The 20306-nt window shown below is 40.4% G+C and overlaps 1 protein-coding gene across 5 annotated transcripts in view; it reads right to left on the reverse strand.

The window, feature by feature from the left end:
- Window positions 1–12614: 12614 nt before the first annotated feature.
- Ranbp16 (Ran-binding protein 16) overlaps window positions 12615–20306 on the reverse strand; it is a 130193-nt gene continuing 122501 nt past the window's right edge. For all 5 annotated transcript variants that reach the window (XM_045752445.2, XM_045752441.2, XM_045752442.2 and 2 more), the window contains 2 exons: window positions 18605–18732; window positions 12615–14178 (listed from right to left, as the gene is read on the reverse strand). In XM_045752445.2, coding sequence (XP_045608401.1) covers window positions 14073–14178; window positions 18605–18732 — 234 coding nt within the window. In that variant the 3' untranslated portion in view covers window positions 12615–14072. The remainder of the gene's footprint in view (window positions 14179–18604; window positions 18733–20306) is intronic.

Here is a 20306-nt window from a genome sequence, read left to right on the forward strand (position 1 = left end):
TACTGCCAGTATCTTTCTCCCCCTGGTCAGAAAGTACAGATTCCCGAGTCTACTGAGCTCTATCATATCTGCATTTGAAACTGTGTATGGAGTCAGCCTCCACCACATCACTGCCTAATGCATTCCATCTATAACTACTCTGACACTGAAAAAGTTCTTTCTAACATCCCAGTGGCTCATTTGGGTACTAAGTTTCCACCTGTGTCCCCTTGTTCGCCTACCACCCGTGTTAAACAGTTTATCTTTATGTACCCTATCAATTGCTCTGAGAATTTTGTAGGTAGTGATCATGTCTCTCCTTACTCCCCTTGTTGCTGTGCAACAGTGTGTGGGAATTGGGGAACTGGTGTGCATTTAGACGACTGGTGAGGACCAACAATGACGTAGAAGGATGGTACCAGCGTCTGAATCAAAGGGCAGTGAGGGACCACTTGGCTTTATATATTTTAATCCCTTTACTGTACCGTCAGGCAACCCTTGTAACCTTGCAATACCAACTGGTTTCTGATCAAAAGCTAAAGTCCAGTCGCCGCAAGGGCAATAAAGAGAAACAGGAACATTTGTGGAAGCTTTGGGACCGTTACGAGGAAAAACAGATAAGCACCTCACAGTTCCTCAAGGAATGTTCGCGTTTTATCCCAGGAAGTGCCTGAACTAGAATTAGAAAACAGCAGTCTGTTTACTGGTTGTTATTTTACTTAAGTTAGTTGTAAATGATAATGTAAAAATAGCCACTGAGAACTGATGAGTTGCCCAAGACTTTTGCTCGTAAAGAGGGAATTGATTACAAACTTGGACAGCCTTTGAGCAGCCTGAGGGCAGCAATATCCCAGGAACATCAACTAAATTTCGGAGACTTGAGGCAAAGTGAAATTCACACCAGTTACTCCATCTATCATCATTCTATTATGCAGGAAGAACCGCGCGTCTATGGGTCATTCAATAATGTTAGCAGACTTCTAGATGTTACCACTGCTAGGCTTAGGCTCGGCTACAATTACCTCTGGGAATTTGTAACATCTGCTGATGTAGATTTGACTAAATGTAAACTCTGTCAGCAGAACTATTCGCATACTTTGCGTCATTATATAATGGAATGTGAAAAAATCACGGAATTTAGAGATAACACCATCAATAGTGTCCAAGAAATGTGTAAGTACTTCATTCATAATGATGTGCTGCTCGAAATCTTAGCGAAGTATCCAAAATTTGCTTACTGTAGGTAATGCATGCACATGACTGTAAAGCTGCCGCCCAGTTGGGTGGGTGTGGAGCACATGACTGTAAAGCTGCCGCCCAGTTGGGTGGGTGTGGAGCAAGACTAGTAACTGTGTGACTCATCATAGATGTAAAGTGCCTTGTATAGTGACTGTTGTGAGCCTCTTGTTGATCACTTGTGCACAAAGATTATTGATGTGTATTTGTGTAGGTGATTAGATATGTATGTGTATGTATATATGTACATGTATGAGTGTGTGTACATGTATATATAATATTAATAATTTTGTAACTAGCGTCACAAATTGTTATTTGCTTAGCTAAATGAACTAGAGGGTTCAGTTCCTGAACCGATTATGTGCCTCTGTAATCCTTTACACCACCGCCCACGGGAGACGTATAAAAATCTTACGTTTATTAACGATTCTGCGTGAAATAAGCATTGTTCTGAGATGAATATTGCGGATTTCCGGCTCTACGACCGATGAAAAATGCAACTTTTATACAACTACAAATATCTTTAGTTTTACTTTAAATTTTGTCCTGAAAGAGTTTTCATATATAGATCTAGTTTCTGCCGTTCTTCTGACATAAAAAGACCTTTGGTTTAATAAGTTATTAAGATGTTTTCAACAATATTACTTGGGCGTTCACCGATTCCAACATGGGCGACCCTTTTGGAAACGCATGGAAACGCAACACTTGGGTTGACCCGATTGACAGACTGGTTATATTCCAACAGGGTCTGAGACAGTACACATGTCCACATCCCAATGCCCGCCCTTCCAGGACTGGGGGTGCGGGGGTGCACAATAAACTATACCCACCTCCGGCGGCAGCTTGTCGAAGGCGGAAGTGTAGCCTAGACAATTTGTCATGATAATTAGTGATGGCTCTTATTTTGATTATGGGTCTGTAATCCAGTTAAGCTTTTATTCTTAATTTATATTACAATGCTGGTAAAATACACTTCTTGATGATGAGTATGGAGTACAAATGAACTCATTGTGTACCCAAGTTCAAGTTCAAGTATGTTTATTGAGATAAGCAATAAATACATCTCAAAGGGATAGAGTAGCTTAGGCTATTTCAACCCCCCTCTAATTCGAGTCCCTCAAGGGGCGCACAAATGCTGTGAGTACAAATAGACAAATAACATTACAAGAATCCAAACAAGAATTGTGTACCCTATACTCACAGGATGAGTATAGGGTACACAATAAGCTACCACTCACATCATGGGTATGGGTTGCACAAGAAACTATCGCGCAGAGGATGAATATGGAGAGCAAAGTAAACAAAGATTCACACGATGAGAAAGGGTTGCGCAATGTCCAATGACTCACAGGATGAGTATTAGCTGCACAATAAACTACAGGTCACAGGATAAGTATGGGTTGCACAATAAATTACAGGTCACAGGATGGGTATGGGCTGCACACACTACCGGTAACAGGATGAGTATGGGATGCACAATAAATTACGGGTCACAGGATGAGTATGGGTTGCACAAACTACTGGTAACAAGATGAGTATGGGGTGCACAATAAATTACCGCACAGAGGATGAGTATAGGGTGCACAAAATGGTTGGGTACATTTCCTTTCACCTAATGCGACTATTCATGTGTCCGGACACCGGCGATTGTGTGGTATTGGCTACTTATTTAACCATAACTTTGCATTCATTTAATAATTATATTAAGATATGTTTTCCTTGAAATGTAGTTACATTATCGTCTACATGTCTTTATTCTGACATAAAGACCTATGGCGTTACTTTGCATATATGCAAAGTAATTATAAAATTGATTGGCTTGTGTGGAGGCCTTCACACTCCCTGAGCAAGCCATCAAGTAACTATAAAAAGGCATATATCTTCACTTTCACTTCAGTTATATTTATGCCAAAGTATTAACATGCAGCTTATACTTTTGTCTTTATGATGACATAGAAAACTTCGTTTATTACAATATCTAGATTAAATTAACATTGATCTTCGGAAGGTCATAGTTCCCATATCGGTAAGGAGAGCGTCGGCCATGAAGCCTTGTTTAAAGTATGAATATTTTTCCTCTCTAATAAGGTATAATCTCTGTGATGGATTCACAAAAACTATTTTATATCTGCCTTTCTGATAACATATACAAATATAATCTTTATTTGTGAATATTTGTTAATTAAGCAATATATCAGAGAGCGTGTAGGGTTCGGTGTTCTATAAACGAAAAGGACTGGAGTAGTTTAAATAGCGAAACGCATACCAACGAATAACGCTAGTATCTATATAACAAATTTATTGTCATGTGGAATTGATTTAACTTCCAGACACTTTTTTTTAATAAATATTAAATATTTTGTGGACGTTTATGAAAAATATTATTATAAATACACATTCTACTTGTTAATATTACCAATTAAATTTGCGACAATTTGAGCCATGAAATACGACGACTGGATCACTGTGTACAGGAGGCTGTTATGGCAGCAAACACACTCCAGGCGACCATATATCTTGGATAAGTCGCTCCACAAAATTGTCGCTTGGACCGTCGACTTCCTATGGCGTCACCTCTCACATATTTACGTCTCATTTCATTATGAAATTAAATTATTTCAGAGTAAAAATAGGGTTGATCATGTTCTACGTGTAGCACCAACATTATAGTAAGTAAATATACCATATTTCTTCATTACTTACGTAATGCTAGGACGATTTGTGTAGTTTTGGGCCGATTTGGGTAATTCTATGGACCCGTTTTTCCTCCTTCCGTGACCAACTCCCTCCCTTCCTGACCAACTCCCTCCCTCCCTTCCTGACCAACTCCCTCCCTCCCTTCCTGACCAACTCCCTCCCCTCCCTTCCTGACCAACTCCCTCCCTCCCTTCCTGACCAACTCCCTCCATCAATCACTGCCTCCCATCCCTCCCTCAAGGCCTTGGAGGTCGGTGGCCTGTTGCCACACGAGGGGCCGCCGATGCCAAAACAAACTCAATACCGACCTTCGGTAATATCGACCGCCAGACTGGTATATGAGGGTCCAGATACCGATCTCCCAAACCGGTCGTTATTACCGGCAGATCGGTATAAAAGAGGCCGTTAAATTGAGTGGATACTGTATTCAGCAGAGCCCCGGATTTAACGAGAAGGGTATAGTCAAATATAGATCCTTAAATCAAGTGCATACTTTGCTAGTTAAGTCATGCATACCTCAAAATATGTAAGATTTACTACATTTAAGAGCCGAGTTATCTTGATAGTGTACCATACAATTTTTAGCAGCTTACCTGGAGAAAAAATATAACAGCAGTCAGATGATGAATGGTTACTGTTGGAGCTCAGCTGCCTTAGAAGGAAACAAAAAAAATTCATTAACAGGGGAGAGAGAGAGCCTTAATGTACAGTGGTATGTTCCAACAGTCTCCCTCTGCAGAAAGTATTCGTCTTACAACCAGTAGATGGCAGCACATTGTATGTTATGACGTCTTGTAGTGTCATTTGCTTACATCTAGCTCTACACGATTTCTTAACTGAATTATTGCTTTGTGTGAACCTGTCAACCAAGTTTATGATGTCTGTAATGAGCCTCAGTACTGTGACTGCCACAAGTCTCAAATAAAAATTCCATTAAAATTGTAACTCTTGAAGTGTGGTTATTGTCATATGTTGATTCACAAGGTTATGCAACTTTCACACTTTGATTTTAGACATTACTTTTTATTCCCATGATGCTAATATGGCTATAATATGGCTATAATGGAGCCTTCCTGTACTAGACTCATGGAAAAACTAATCAATTTATAAGTGCTTACTATGCACATGTGGTTATATTCCAAATGTTACCATGCCATTGTGGCATTCGTCATTGTATAAAGTTCCACTATATGCACTGTAATTATGTGTTGTGTATACTGATTATGTTCATATGGTTTTCACAACTATATATAGTTGTAATGAAATATACCATAAGAATAAAAGCAGAAAGCCTTATGACACATACAAGGCAGCAATTAACATTTGACATAAGAATAAAGGACCTACAAAAGGCCAGCCCAAGGCTAGGCTTAACTTGAGAGCTTGGTCCACCAGGCTGTTGCTTGGAGCGGCCCGCAGGCCCATATATCCACCACAGCCTGGTTGGTCCGGCACAAGAAGCGCCGGACTAACCGCATTCAATCATTCCACATGCATATGATTGAATGCACAATCATGTACATTCAATCATGTCACTTCCATTATTCGATATTTGGTTTATGATTAACTACTCAGGGGTAGAGGTTATATAGTCCCAAACCCATGTTTTCTGCCTGTATTCTTTAATTATGTGATGAAACACAAAAATTTTGTAAAGTTTTCTTTAGTTTTTCCTATGTGGATATTTATGCATATTTTATATATGATGGTACAGTAGCTCTATCAATAGTCACAACAAGGATGAATTCCAGAGCCACCTAACTGGTGCTAAAGTTCCAGTTGGGAAGCAATTGGGTGCTTCTGGAATCCTTCCTTATTGTGGTTGTTCAGTAGTGTAGGTGATGGAGCAACGGTCTCCTGCTCTTAGGGTCAAATCAAACTTATTAGTGGTTTGAGGCTCCTACAAGCCTCAAAGTAAATAAATACACACACATCCAGACAACACATGGTTGTTTGTATATCACTTATCTGAATAAAATTGTGTGATAAACTGGGAAGGCAAGCAGGCAATCCGAACGAAATTGCATGATAGTGGAGTGTGGGAGTGGTACATGTACGTCAACATCTGAGGGTACCTCATTAGGCAAGACATTGTCAGGCTAGACAAACTGTCAGACAAGACAGGCTAAACATGCTGTCAGGATAGCAAGGCTGCACAGACTGATGATGATCACACATCTTCCTGTTCAACCCAGTTCCCCTTTTCCTCCTTGTTTTACCCCACACTCTTCCTTTCCTAACTCATCCCTTAATAGTGTTAACACCTGCTGTAGCATCTTTTTAAATCATATGCCTTAAATTGTGTCAAATTTTTTATAATTTCTTGTAAATATTCAAATGAATAAATAACCAAATCAATACAAATGTCACATGAATAAGCAGCTCATACATCACATCTCTTCCCCTTCTACCAGTAACCAACCCTCCCTGATGCCTCCCCAGCTAGGGTTAACGTGAGCCTGTGGACCTATCTGAATTTACCCGAGGGCCGCTTACCTGAGTGGTCTCGACGCGGAAAGGAAGTGTGCGTCTCGTCAAAAGTCTCCCCTTTTTTTGTCCTGATGATTTTTTCAAGCTGGATTCAACGGAGTTAAATCCCTATGGATGAAAACGCACCTGTTTTTAGTCCTACACTGGGGCTTGAGCTTGAAACCGTTGCTGCTTGTTTGTGTTACATCTAACCTTTGAAGTAATCTGGATCAACATCCTCAAAATTGTTCGGTATTTTAAGTTTCAATGAGACAAGCCCGATGAAGTCTGGTCTGCAGTGTTGTTAGCCCTGTGGCCCTCAACCATTCCCGACATAAGATTTCTTGGTTCCCGACTTGGTTCTAGAATTAGTTTTGTTAACCGGTGTTGAACTTTCTCCAAAGAAGTTATGTCTTTCTGAGCATAAGGTCTTCATGCTTGGATACAATAATCCAAGTGGAGACACACCAGAGATTAAGGAAAAAATGGTGGTTATTCAGTTTTATAAAGTCAAAGGTATGCTTGATTATTCCTAGGATTTGGTTAGCTTATTTTACTGCTGCTCCCACTTGTTGTGCAACTTTCAGTGAATGATGGGTTCTGATTCCAAGACCCTTTCGTTCATCAATCTGCTGCAAGGTAATGCTGTTAATTTGGTATTTATGATGCGAGTTGTTATGCCTCACATACATGGTCTTGCATGTGAGGTCTTGTATATTAAAAAGCATTTGTCTGTCTTCTGACTATATCCAGAGTTCACTTAGATCTCTTTGTAAGATCAATTTCACTGCCCACTTTACCATAAATCGTAAGTGTCATTTGCAAATAAGATGTGGTTTGTAATATTCTCATCTATGTCAGTAATTCACAAAACTAATAAAAAGTTGGCCGCGAAACGAATCCTTGTGGTACCCCACCTACCACATTTCTCCAGTCAAATTCCTTCTTGTTCAGCATGACCCTTTGTTTTCTTTGATTTAACTACTGTTTTATCCATTATAGTATTCTACCATTTATTCCACTGTGCCTGTAATTTCCTTGCCAGTCTTTCATGTGGTACCTTATCAGAAGCTTTATTCATTCTGGATTCGAATCCCAAACAGGACAGAAATGGTTGGGTGTATTTCCTATCACCTAATGCGTCTGTTTACCTAAAATAAAACTCCCGTTTTCGGGAAGTACATGTCTCGCAAACGTTTCCTGCTGTTTCTAAGGTGCCTACACTTTGAAAACAGTGATAATGTGGTTCAAAACAATAGCCACTGGAAAGTGTTCAGTAAAGTGAGAGGAACTTTTATAGATTTCTTTGTACCAGGGCAGAATGTAGGAATCAAAACAAGTCAGCGGGAATGACTGTGGATGAAAAGTGAGAAGTAATTATCAAAAGAAGGCACCAAACTGGGAAGGCTGTGTAGCACCATCAAATGTACGGCTTATTCATGATTAAGACCCCATTCTCCCTTTTGCTCCAGCCTGGACACCCAGCCATCCACTTAGGGCAGCCCCTCATGGGCGACTCCTCCAGTGGGCGGTCCGGTGACTCGCAAGGACCCTAAATGGTGCCCTTCTACACGTAGAACACACAAAGAGGGGCAGGAGAAGGGTTAAAGGCAACCCTCACCGGGAGGTGTACGTGAGCCCCTCACCACGACAAGGCAACACCATGGAAGGGAAGTGAGAAGGCAGAAACCTCCAGAAATACAACTTTGAGCCACCAAATGGGACCCTGGAATCCGACCCGAGGGGTAGCAGCCGAGTGATCATACTCATAATGCCATGCACACTACAGTGCACAGATGGCGCACCACCAAACCGATACTATGTTGGTTAGTGCAGTGTAGAGATTAATAGTTGGCAGTCCAGGGGTTAAGGGGCAATTTTTGTCTCATATGTGCCTGTCCTCTTAAAATCAGTGATATTTTCCTTTGTCATGAGACCTCCCTCTAAACTTACTATTTTCTAAATTTTTTCTCTGCTGCTGCTGCTCTCTGTCCTAGACAGTATTTCTTTTTCTAAACACCCAAAAATTATTATGGACTTTCTTCAATCTGCAGTGTTTTGTACTAATTTACTGATGGTAACCAGTTCTTTCCTAATTGCTTGTCTAATGCCTGTTTGATGGGGTTTTGGGAGTTCTTCTACTCCCCAAGCTCGGCCCAAGGCCAGGTTCGACCTGTGAGAGCTTGGTCCACCAGGCTGTTGCTTTGAGCAGCCTGCAGGCCCACATACCCACCATAGCCCGGTTGGTCCGGCACTTTTTCTAGAAAACAATCTAGTTTTCTCTTAAAGATGTCCATGGTTGTTCCGGCAATATTTCTTATGCTCGCTGGGAGGACGTTGAACAACTGCGGACCTCTGATGTTTATACAGTGTTCTCTGATTGTGCCTATGGCACCCCTGCTCTTCACTGGTTCTGTTCTGCATTTTCTTCCATATCGTTCACTCCAGTACGTTGTTATTTTACTGTGTACATTTGGGACCTGTCCCTCCAGTATTTTCCACGTGTATATTATTTGGTATCTCTAGTCTCCTTTCTAGCGAGTACATTTGGAGAGCTTTGAGACGATCCCAATAATTTAGGTGTTTTATCTCGTCTATGCGTGCCGTATATGTTCTTTGTATTCCCTCTATTTCAGCAATCTCTCCTGCTCTGAAGGGGGAAGTGAGTACCAAGCAGTACTCAAGACGGGACAGCACAAGTGATTTGAAAAGTACAACCATTGTGATGGTTGAACTTTCAAATCCCTGGATTTGAAAGTTCTCGTAATCCATCCTATAATTTTTCTGGCTGACACAATATTTGCTTGGTTATGCTCCCTAAACGTTAGGTCATCGGACATCATTATTCCCAAATCCTTGACATGCTGATTTCCTACTATGAGCAGATTCGATTGTATTTTGTACCCTGTATTATGTTTCAGATCCTCATTTTTGCCGTACCCGAGTAACTGGAATTTATCATTGTCAATCATCATCTTATTTTCTGCTGCCCAATCGAAAACTTTGTTAACACTTTCGCTCGGGGATGACGCAGCATTGCGTCATCCGTTTACTGGCGGTAATGCCGGGGATGACGCAGCATTGCGTCATCCACTTTAAAAATTCGCCAAAAATCAGGTTTGTATCCGATTTTTTGGGGACGGGTTTTAAAATGTGCGCCGATGTCTTCCCGTTTCCTTTGTTGAGCCTCGTGGCCCTCAGGCGGCTTGGCACACGCCGTGGGCCCATTGTCTTTGCTCCACTGTTGTGACCAATGTCGTCTCCCCTCGCATCTCAAACGTGTGAACATTTCGGCTATTTTCCGTGGCTATATTTCTTACTGCGGCTTTAGAAACTATCTACGCTTACTCCACGATGGATAGTAATCATGAACAAGGCCCTTCCAGGAAGAAAATTGCGAAAGAAAGGCTTGAAAAGGGTGGGAATTGGGAGTGTAGTAGGAAGGCCTCTGAGCGCTCACTCACGGCTAACGCATGGCCCGTCTTCAACTCGTCGGCGGTTGGAGCGTGACCAGGTGTTTTTTTTTATATGCTAATGTTCCTCTAGAGAATTTTATTACGAACCCATTGAGACCAAAATGAAAGACCTAGGACAAAAATTGAGGTGACCAGAGTGAAAATAGTGAAAACATTTTATCCCGTTTGCGCGCTCCCGGGTAACTCGTTCGCACTTTCTCTGTTTGCTGCGGGTAATTAGCCGGGCTTTTGGAGTTTATATTGTTAATATCTGCTTGAATTTTTCAATGTCTTCAGCAGAGGTAATTTTCATGCTGATTTTTGTGTCATCTGCAAAGGATGACACCAAGCTGTGACTTGTATTTTTGTCTATATCTGATATGAGAATAAAGAAAAGCAGTGGTGCAAGGACTGTACCTTGAGGTACAGAGCTTTTAATTGTGCTTGGACTCGATTTTATTTGATTGACTGTTACTCTTCATGTTCTGTTCGACAGGAAATTGAGTATCTAGCGTCCTACTTTTCCAGTTATTCCCATTGACCTCATTTTGTGTGCTATCACTCCATAGTCACATTTGTCAAATGCCTTTGCAAAGTCTGTGTATACAGCATCTGCATTTTGCTTTTTTCTAAAGCTTCTGTGATTTTTGTCAGTGGTTGAATAACTGTGAGAGACAGGATCTTCCAACTCTAAATCCATGTTGTCCTGTGTTGTGTAGCTCATTATTTTCCATAAAACTAGAAAATTGATTCCTAATCACTCTTTCAAAAACTTTTATTATGTGTGATGTTAGTGCAACTGGTCTATAATTTTTTGCCAAGGCTTTACTACTCCCCTTGTGCAGAGGAGCTATATCTGCAGATTTAAGTGCAGCTGGTATCTTCCCTGTATCCAGGCTCTTTTTCCACATTACGCTGAGCACTCGCATTACTGGTACTTTACACTTATTTATGGATATTGAATTCCACGAGTCAGGCCCAGGAGCTGAGTGCATGGGCATATTGTCAATTTTTCTTTTAGCGTCTTCTGAGTTCATGTTAATATCCGTTATATTTTCTGCAGCTTGAATGTCATTCATAAATTAGCTGTCTGGATCATCAACTTTCATGTTGTTTATTGGTGTGCTAAACATAGCCTCATACTGGCTTCTTAGAATTTCACTAATTTCTTTGTTGTCCTCTGTGTAAGTACCTTTAGTTGTAATTAAAGGTCCCATACTGGTGGAGGTTTTTTATTTTGATTTTGCGTATGTGAAAAAATATTTTGGATTTTTCTTCATCTCTTTTATAGCTTTCTGTTCCAATTCCATTAACTCAGACTCTTATGATTGCTTCAATGTTTCTCTATTTCTTCGATCTCCCTGTTCAGGTTTATTTTCCTTTCTTGTGATAGTTGAGTTCTTGTAATGACGAACATCTTGTTGGTCATTTCTGTTTTTGACTTCCTAACAAACTTCCTTGATCGTTTCTTTCTCTTTTACACCTTATGCATATGTTTCATTTATTTCTCCACTGCAATTTTTCAATGTCATGTTATGGAATGTGGAATAGGAGAACATAGATCCCACACAACCTATAAATTATGTGAGAAATCTTTAAAGAATTCTGATAAAGAGAGAGACCAATGGGTGGTTCTAGATAGAAAACTACCACCTGAGGATCAATTAAAGAACATCGTGTGAGGAGCCTGTGCTACACTTTCTGACTTCAGAATTGCTTTTAAATACATGGATGGCAAAATACTAAAGAAAATGCTCACGACTTTTGTTAGGCAAAAGATAGAATATGCAGCGGTTATATGGTGCCCATATCTTAAGAAGCACAACAACAAACTGGCACTAACAACGAACTGAAGGACAAGAGCTACAAGGAGAGGTTAGAGGCATTAAATATGCCAAAACTAGAAGATAGAAGAAAAAGAGGCAATATGATCACTACGTACAAAATAGTAACTGAAGTCAATAAAATTGATAGGGCAAAATTCCAGAGACCTGGAACTTCAAGAACAAGAGGTCATAGATTTAACTAAACAAAGCTGCTGAAGAAATACAAGAAAATTCACCTTCGTAAACAGATTGGTAGACAGTTGGAACAAGTTAGGTGAGGTGGTGGAGGCCAAAACCGTCAGTACTGTAATTTCAAAGGGTTCTATGACGATGGGTGCTGGGAAGACGGGACACCACGAGTGTAGCTCTCATCCTGTAACTTCACTTAGATAATTACATATTCACTAGGCGAGTACATACATACCATACATTGGTGGAACCTCCATATTCATCATAATTTGTTCCCGAGGGCCTAACAAACATGGAAACTGATGAATATGGGAAAAAAATTTCATAGGAAATAACCAAAATTCAATTAATCCATTCAATAACCCCACAAAAATACATAAGTAAAAATTTAGTCAGAACATTACCTTTAATGTACTGAAGAGAGATGGTGGTAGAAGCTGAAGAGGAGACAGGACATTATTGTTTAGAAGGGGAGTCGCCTTCCATTAAATTACTGTATCAGGCAACTCCAATTCTGGTGAGCGTTGTCGTTTGTTTCCCTCTGTCGACAATTCACTAGCACTTGATTTTGCAAAGAAATTATCCATTGTACTGTTTTTCAAACTTTCCTGAAGTAGCCAATCACATTATCACTGAATGCTTTTACTATGGCAATGTTTGGGTGCCACTTTTCGACCATATTCCATGACGAATACGGAAGCATTTTTCGGCAGTGACGAATATAGAGGTTCCACTATACATATATTTCAAATGAAAGCAACACAAACTTTATTCTTTTATTTAAACAATATGTCATTCCATCACAGAAACATTGTACAAGTCTCCTTCAGTACATATGGGTTGGGGGGCATATTATACTGTCTGATAGGTACTGTACTTACATTTGCACTCCTTGTATATAAAGAGGCTCACATTCAATTTGAAAGACCTGGCAAAGTGCAAACCTCTATTTTCTTACTGAGACATATCTTGCATATCTGGTCAAGAGAGTTTGTGAATGAGGTATACACTAACTTGCAAATAACTTCTAGCAATGTAAAAAGAGAACTCTTAGCACAATTTCTCTTAATTATGTACATAAAATCAAATTTACAAGTTTGAACATATGTGTATTTTTCTAATGACAAGATGAATATTGTGAAACACGGGTACTGATGTTGTATGAGATGTGTGAACTGGCTAAAATATGTCAATTCTATATTTTAAGCAACACTAACCAGCTTGATGTTGTCAAACACGTCCATTTTACCATAGAAATACTTCCATAACATCATTTCATAGTGACTGAGTATTCACATACCACTTCAAGTTAAAAATGAAGGCAAACTTAATGTACCACCTCCTGACATCTGTTTCTGCTTGTACAAACACATTATCAAAGTTGTTAAAACATAACCAATCATTAAATTATGCTCTTAAAACATCCAAAATTAACAAAATAAGAATGAATAAAACTTTTCCTCTGAATGCATCCTTTCCCTGATGGTATGGCTTGTATAACCAAAATGTTGCTCACATATCTCACGACTTAAGTGACCTAACAAAACAAGTCTCCTATGAAGGCATCACTTTTCAAAGGAGGTAAATTTTCCTACAGCTAACTTTACATATCTCACTCACAAGATGTCTAAGCATATCACTCGTAAATCATTAAGATAGAGAGATGACTCAAATCATATCCACAGGCAAGTGATGAGAAAGTGTACATTCATTACACCTGGAAATTTAGTATACATTACTGAGTACAAGACCATTTGCTAAATTCTTCCTTATGAAGAACTGGGAGGCACAGTATGTTTGCTCAGGTCAGGATGCACATGGATATTAACACACTTTCTACCATGGACAGACATTACATGATTCCTTTGGTGAGACTGTGATGATTCTAAATTAAGAAAAACACATAATGCTACTATAGTTTTGTCAGGTCCCATTTGTCATTTCTGTACAAAAAAGTAACCTTTCATTTGCAAAACTTCCCTAATTACAAAATATGATTCAAAATTGGCAAAGTCAAAGTGACTCCATAATGTCGTAACTATGTCAACCACATATTAGCATAATGATTGCTATTGGAATCTGCAACAACATTAATGGTCGTGTTAGTCATTGCAGAATCTGTAAATGTGGCCGTGGTGGAGAGAGAATAGCAGCGGCGACGGTGGTGGTAGGTGTTATGGGAGGGGTTGCAGTTGAGACCGTTTTGGTGGTAGTGTTGACGTCACGATGTCATCATTTCACTCCCACTACTTCCACCACTACTAGTAACTGGTCCCTTCAGGGAGTCATTTATGTCACGACGGAAAACTGACAAATTTTGTGTGAATCTGAAGAAGGAATTGATAATAAAAGTACATTAATATGGTTAAAAACAAAATCCCATATACTGACATTTGCCTATTTACTGAAAATATCTTGCACAAACCCATTTACTAACACGCTTTAATTTGTCTATGCCCCTCAAGACCTTGTATGCAAGTATCAAATCCCATTTCTTCTCTCTAATGTTGTTAGAGTGAGCTCTTACATCCTAGTACTAATCTAGTTGCAAACCTCTGTACTTTCTCAAGCTTTTGTTTATGCTTCACAATGTGTGTGTGGGGGTTCCATGCTGGTGCTACATACTTAAGTAATGTCTCACATAGGCAGTATGTATGGACTTGATCATCATCATATTTAGATTCTTAAACGAGATTCTTATGTTTGTTAACATCCCATATGCTGCTTATGTTACCTTATTCATATGAGCTTCAGGTGTTAATGTTGAGATTGTCTACTCCCCAGGTCTTTTTTACATATTGTTTCATGTATTTGCTTTCCCTCTTATGGTGTAGTTAGGTACAGGTCTGTTATTTCCCTTACCCATTTTTATCACTTTACACATATTTTGACTGAATTCCAACAGCCATTTATCTATCCACTCCTGAAGTTTGTCAAGCACACTACTGTGCTTGTAGGGTGCTTGACATAAGCTTTCCGGTTACACAACCGAAAAGGAAGCAGCCTTTCCGGTTGCCTTCCCTTCGGTGATGTAACATCATCACTGTTTCCTGCGTGTCTGTGAAGGGGTCAGGTTTTGGCTCTGGTCCCCAGTAGATCTAAAGAACTCTGCAGCTCATATGACCTGGTAGTTGATACACTATCAGTGATGATAGCTTCAGAGAGCCACCGTGGATCATGTAGTACAGCTGCTAAAGTGAACATGTTTTGATGGACTTAGCTTGGAGGTGGTGGTTTTGATGTTCTGACAAGGAGGCCTTGTCAGAGACCGAGCTGCAAACACTCTGATTTCCGAAATCGTCAACAGGTAGGTTGACAATTGACAAGGGTCAATCCGAGTTAACAATAGCTCGCGTCATATGACAAAAAATATCTGGGGATAATATTCAGTGTGTGTGGTGATATTATGGGTATCGCACATGGTCAATAGATGGCTCTGGCAACCTGTGCACCATAGGGCAATAAATTCCCATTCTTAATAAGCATACGAATGTGAGGATGGGAGTTGCAGAGAAGTTCATGGTCTTTCGAAATGGAAAATGCTGCGGTGTTCATGATTTACTGGATAGTGACAGTGAATTCAGTACTCTGATACAAGTGAAGATTAGAATTAGTCCCTCTTGGCAGGATGGTAAACAGAGGAAGAAAATTTACATTACAATGCTAGGTTGGCCTATTGTTCCCATGGCCCCTGCTCTCCATATCTTCAGTTTCATTAAACTTTGCTTTTCTTGTTACTATTATTTAAGTAGTTTTGCTTGCCATAAGAAGCTAGCTCATGGAGCATTTGTGGGATGTTCTTGAGGTTACCTTGAGATGATTTCAGGGCTTTTAGTGTCCCCGCGGCCCGGTCCTCGACCAGGCCTCCACCCCCAGGAAGCAGCCCGTGACAGCTGACTAACACCCAGGTACTTATTTTACTGCTAGGTAACAGGGGCATAGGGTGAAAGAAACTATGCCCATTGTTTCTCGCCGGCGCCTGGGATCGAACCCGGGACCACAGGATCACAAGTCCAGCGTGCTGTCCGCTCGACTGACCGGCTCCCGTTAGATCTTAGCTCAAAACTGGGTGTCAAAGGAAACGCATAAACAACATGAAAGTGGAAGATCCAGACAATTTCTTTATGGATGATACCCAAACCCCTGTAAATATAACTGATATCAACACAAGCATACTAGACTTTGAAAGAGAAATTGAAAACATGCCCAAGCACTCACCTCCAGGTCCAGATTCATGGAATTCAATTTTTATAAAGAAATGCAAGGTGCCTGTAGCACAGGCACTCAGTATAGTGTGGAGGAAGAGCTTGGACACGGGGGAGATACCACATGCACTTAAAGTAGCAGACATTGCCCCTCTACACAAGGGAGGGAGCAAAGCATTGGCAAAGAATTATAGACCAGTTGCACTAACGTCCCACATAATAAAAGTATTTGAGAGAGTCATTAGGAGTCAGGTCAGCAATTTCATGGAGACCAATGACCTTCACAACCCAGGCCAACATGGATTTCGAGCGGGAAGATTGTACCTCTCACAGCTACTTGATCACTGTGACACGGTCACCGAGGCATTAGAAGAAAAACAGAATGCTGATGTGGTATACACGGACTTCGCAAAGGCTTTCGATAAATGTGACCATTGAGTGATAGCACACAAATGAGGTCAATGGGAATAACCGGTAAAATAGGACGCTAGATATTCAGTTTTCTGTTTACAAGCAGGACACAACGAGTAACAGTCAATCATATAAAATTGAGTCTAAGCGCAGTTAAAAGCTCTGTACCTCAGGGTACAGTCCGTGCACCACTGCTCTTCCTTATTTTCTTATCAGATATAGACAAAAATACAAGTCACAGCTTCGTATCATCCTTTGCAGATGACACAAAAATCAGCATGAAAATTACCTCTATAGAAAATTACCTATACATTGAAAAACTTCAGGCAGATATAAATAAAGTTTTCGACTGGGCAACAGAAAATAACATGATGTTATTAATAACATGAACAGTGATAAATTCCAGGTACTCAGGTATGGTAAAAATGAGGACCTTAAACATAATACAGGGTACAAAACAAAATCAAATGTGCCCATAGTGGGAAAGCAGCATGTAAAGGATTTGGGAATAATAATTTCTGACGACTTAGCATTTAGGGAGCATAACCAAGCAAATATTGCATCAGCTAGAAAAATGATCGGATGGATTATGAGAACTTTCAAATCCAGGGATCCCATCACAATGGTTGTACTATACAAATCACTTGTACTGTCCTGTCTCGAGTACTGCTCAGTACTCACTTCCCCCTTCAAAGCAGGAGAGATTGCTGAAATAGAGAAAATACAGAGAACATATATGGCATACATAGACGAGATAAAGCACCTAAATTATTGGGATCGTCTCAAAGCTCTCCAAATGTACTCACTAGAAAAAAGATGAGAGAGATATCAAATAATATTCATGTGGAAGATAATGGAGGGCCAAGTACCAAATCTACACAGTAAAAATAACAACATACTGGAGTGAACGATATGGAAGAAAATGCAGAATAGAACCAGTGAGAAGCAGGGGTTCCATACGCACAATCAGAGAACACTGTATAAACATCAGAGGTCCGCGGTTGTTCAACATCCTCCCAGCGAGCATAAGAAATATTGCCGGAATAACCATGGACATCTTCAAGAGAAAACTAGATCATTTTCTCCAAAGAGTGCCGGACCAACTGTGGTGGATATGTGGGCCTGCGGGCCACTCCAAGCAACAGCCTGGTGGACCAAACTCTCACAAGTCAAGCCTGGTCTCGGGCCGGGCTTGGGGAGTAGAAGAACTCCCAGAACTCCATCAACCAGGTATCAACCAGGTAAAACCAAAACTTAGCCAGTCCCTTAGATGCTTCTTTGACACATTTCTTAGATGCTTCTGATCCCTCCCCTTAAGTCTCTTTCTGAGCTTACTTGGTTTTCTGGGCTTCAAGTGTTAGTTTGTGGCTCTCTTGTGGCAATGGTGTTGTCACCTGGTCATGGTCAAGGTACGGTCATCTGTAAACTGGTAGTTTACAGTGATAACTGCCATTCCATTCCTTGTATTTCTAATTACAGTATCACTAACAGGAGGTGACAAGGTTATTGCACTCCCTCATTTGTATTACTGAACATAAAGAGCAAAGCTGATCCCTTGTTGGTGTCTGAGTTACACTCGCCACTTTCCTTTCCTAAACACGTGGGTGGACCACGAAGCTCAAGAAGCACGCGAGGGTCTTAGCTCAGAAAAGGAATTTGCGAATACTGTATACTTATAAAATCTATATAAATTATTCTACATATACAAATTCAGTAAAATATAAATAAGAATATAGAAATTACATGGCATTAATAAATTCATAAATAATTCCTGCAAGTTCTGGAATTAAGCTAATACGTAGATGCAAGGTTGTTACTCACTATTTCAAAATCATCATAAGTAATTACACTAAATACTTGAGCTAAAATTACTATTTTCTGTACTTATTACATACATATACTCTGCAATTCTATGACACAAAGTATCGAACTTTCAGTTAGTAGCAGATAGAAAAATTACAGCTTCAAAACATAAGTATTAGTTTTTGTGTAATTGGAAAAATATATTAGGTAATATAGTTCAAATATTTTACAGGTATTTTCTTTAGAAAAGTTTGAATGAAAATTTATTGGATGAAAATGATTATATTTAACTAAATTTAATGATTTTACAATGAAAATAAATGAAATAACTTACTTATCTCTATTTTTTGTGAGAAGATTTGGCTCAATCCCCTCCATAAGGCTGTCAAACCACTGTGCCATCGCCCCTTGTTTGTCTGGTGCTTGTTGACTGATAATCTGTTGTCTCAGCTGGCCAAAATACTGTGGAGATAAAAAGACCAGCTTTGAATATAATGAAACACCTTCTTTCTGGTAAAGCGTTAAGGAAAGAACCCAAACACATTAAGACTGATGCCCTACAACGAAACCTAACCAATCCCTGAACCCGAGATAAATAGTGACATGTTAATGTGCCTCCCAGATGCCCAGAAGCATATTAACATGTTCATCTAGGAACATGGCATCTAGGAGCATCACAGGACATGGCACCTAGGAGCATCACAGGACATGGCATCACATTAGGAGACCAACGTTAATACCAGGTAAATCTGGGCCAAAGTGGTCACCTGGAACGTGGGGCAAGGGATGAAGGTTTTCAAACCCAAGAGATTGAGGACAAACCAGAGCTCTGCAGAGTCCCATTTCGGAATCGGGAATAGACGGGACACCCACCAAAAAGATATGGTAATTTTGACCATGCCAGTAGCAATCCACTTTGAGGCAACTCATTGAAGGTGAGGGGAAGAGGGCCTGTCCTGAAAAGGGAAAGGATCGATCAACTATATTGCAGATCACACAAAACTACCCGAAAAGCCTACAAATCATGGGACTGGAAGCTGGCAAAATAAGTGAGCCCTCCCCCTTCAGCCCTTCTGCCTCCCAAAAGAGTTGGCACAAACCATAAGAAGCAAGACCCCTTTGCAAATTGCACATGATCTGAATATGACCTTGCATATTCTGGCTCTACCTCGGGCCTACTTCAACGAACAGCCAGTGTTGCCACAGTCCTTCCTGCCTGCCTCCAGGAAGGAGATCAGAAACCATGAGTACAAAGAAGGTCTGAAGTCGATTGACAAGACACTGCAGTTGAAGAGACTGACCAACTACTTTCTATGGAAAGAGAAGCAAAAAAAAAAAAAAAAAAAGGGGGGGGGGGGAGGTAAACAAGAGAGGCCAGGGGCCCCAAGAAGATTATAACGACTGGGCTGAGACAGCCTGCTGGCAAACAAGGCAGGCAACGAAGAATGCAGGCTCCTGCCTCCCAGAACACAGGCACATATAGCTTGTACAAAACTGCTGATGCTGCCACAATAGATACCAAAGTACCTACACCAGACGCAGAACCAAGCACTTCAAACAGCCTCGTGGAACCACTCAGAGTGGAGCTCCATGGCAGCCAAAAACCACACGACCAAAGCCAGATGCAAGCGAGCCTGAAAGTCCTCCATCACGAAGGACTCTGACAGTCATTGAGTGGCACAAAAGATGTGCTGGCCAAAAATACTTGAAACACTGTCGCCACCTCAAGTTACTCAAGCAAGCAGGAATAACAAAAGCCACACAAGTCCCAAGGAAAAACGAATGATTGTCTGCTAACCAGGGCAACACCAGGACCTCATAACACAACCAAAAGGCAGAAGACAACCTGAGCTCAAAAGAGGCATACTCCAGGTCATGCAGGAGTTACTGAAACAGATCCTCACAAGCTACTGTCAGAGTGACTTAAGATGAAGGAAACCCTCCAGAAGGATGGGTCTGACACTCCAAATGGATGCAAAAATGCACCCTATAGAGAGCTGCATTAAAATCAAAATTATACAAGGAGGGGGGGATAC

Source organism: Procambarus clarkii, chromosome 79, assembly GCF_040958095.1.
Source record: "Procambarus clarkii isolate CNS0578487 chromosome 79, FALCON_Pclarkii_2.0, whole genome shotgun sequence".
NCBI classification, from domain to species: Eukaryota; Metazoa; Arthropoda; class Malacostraca; order Decapoda; family Cambaridae; genus Procambarus; species Procambarus clarkii.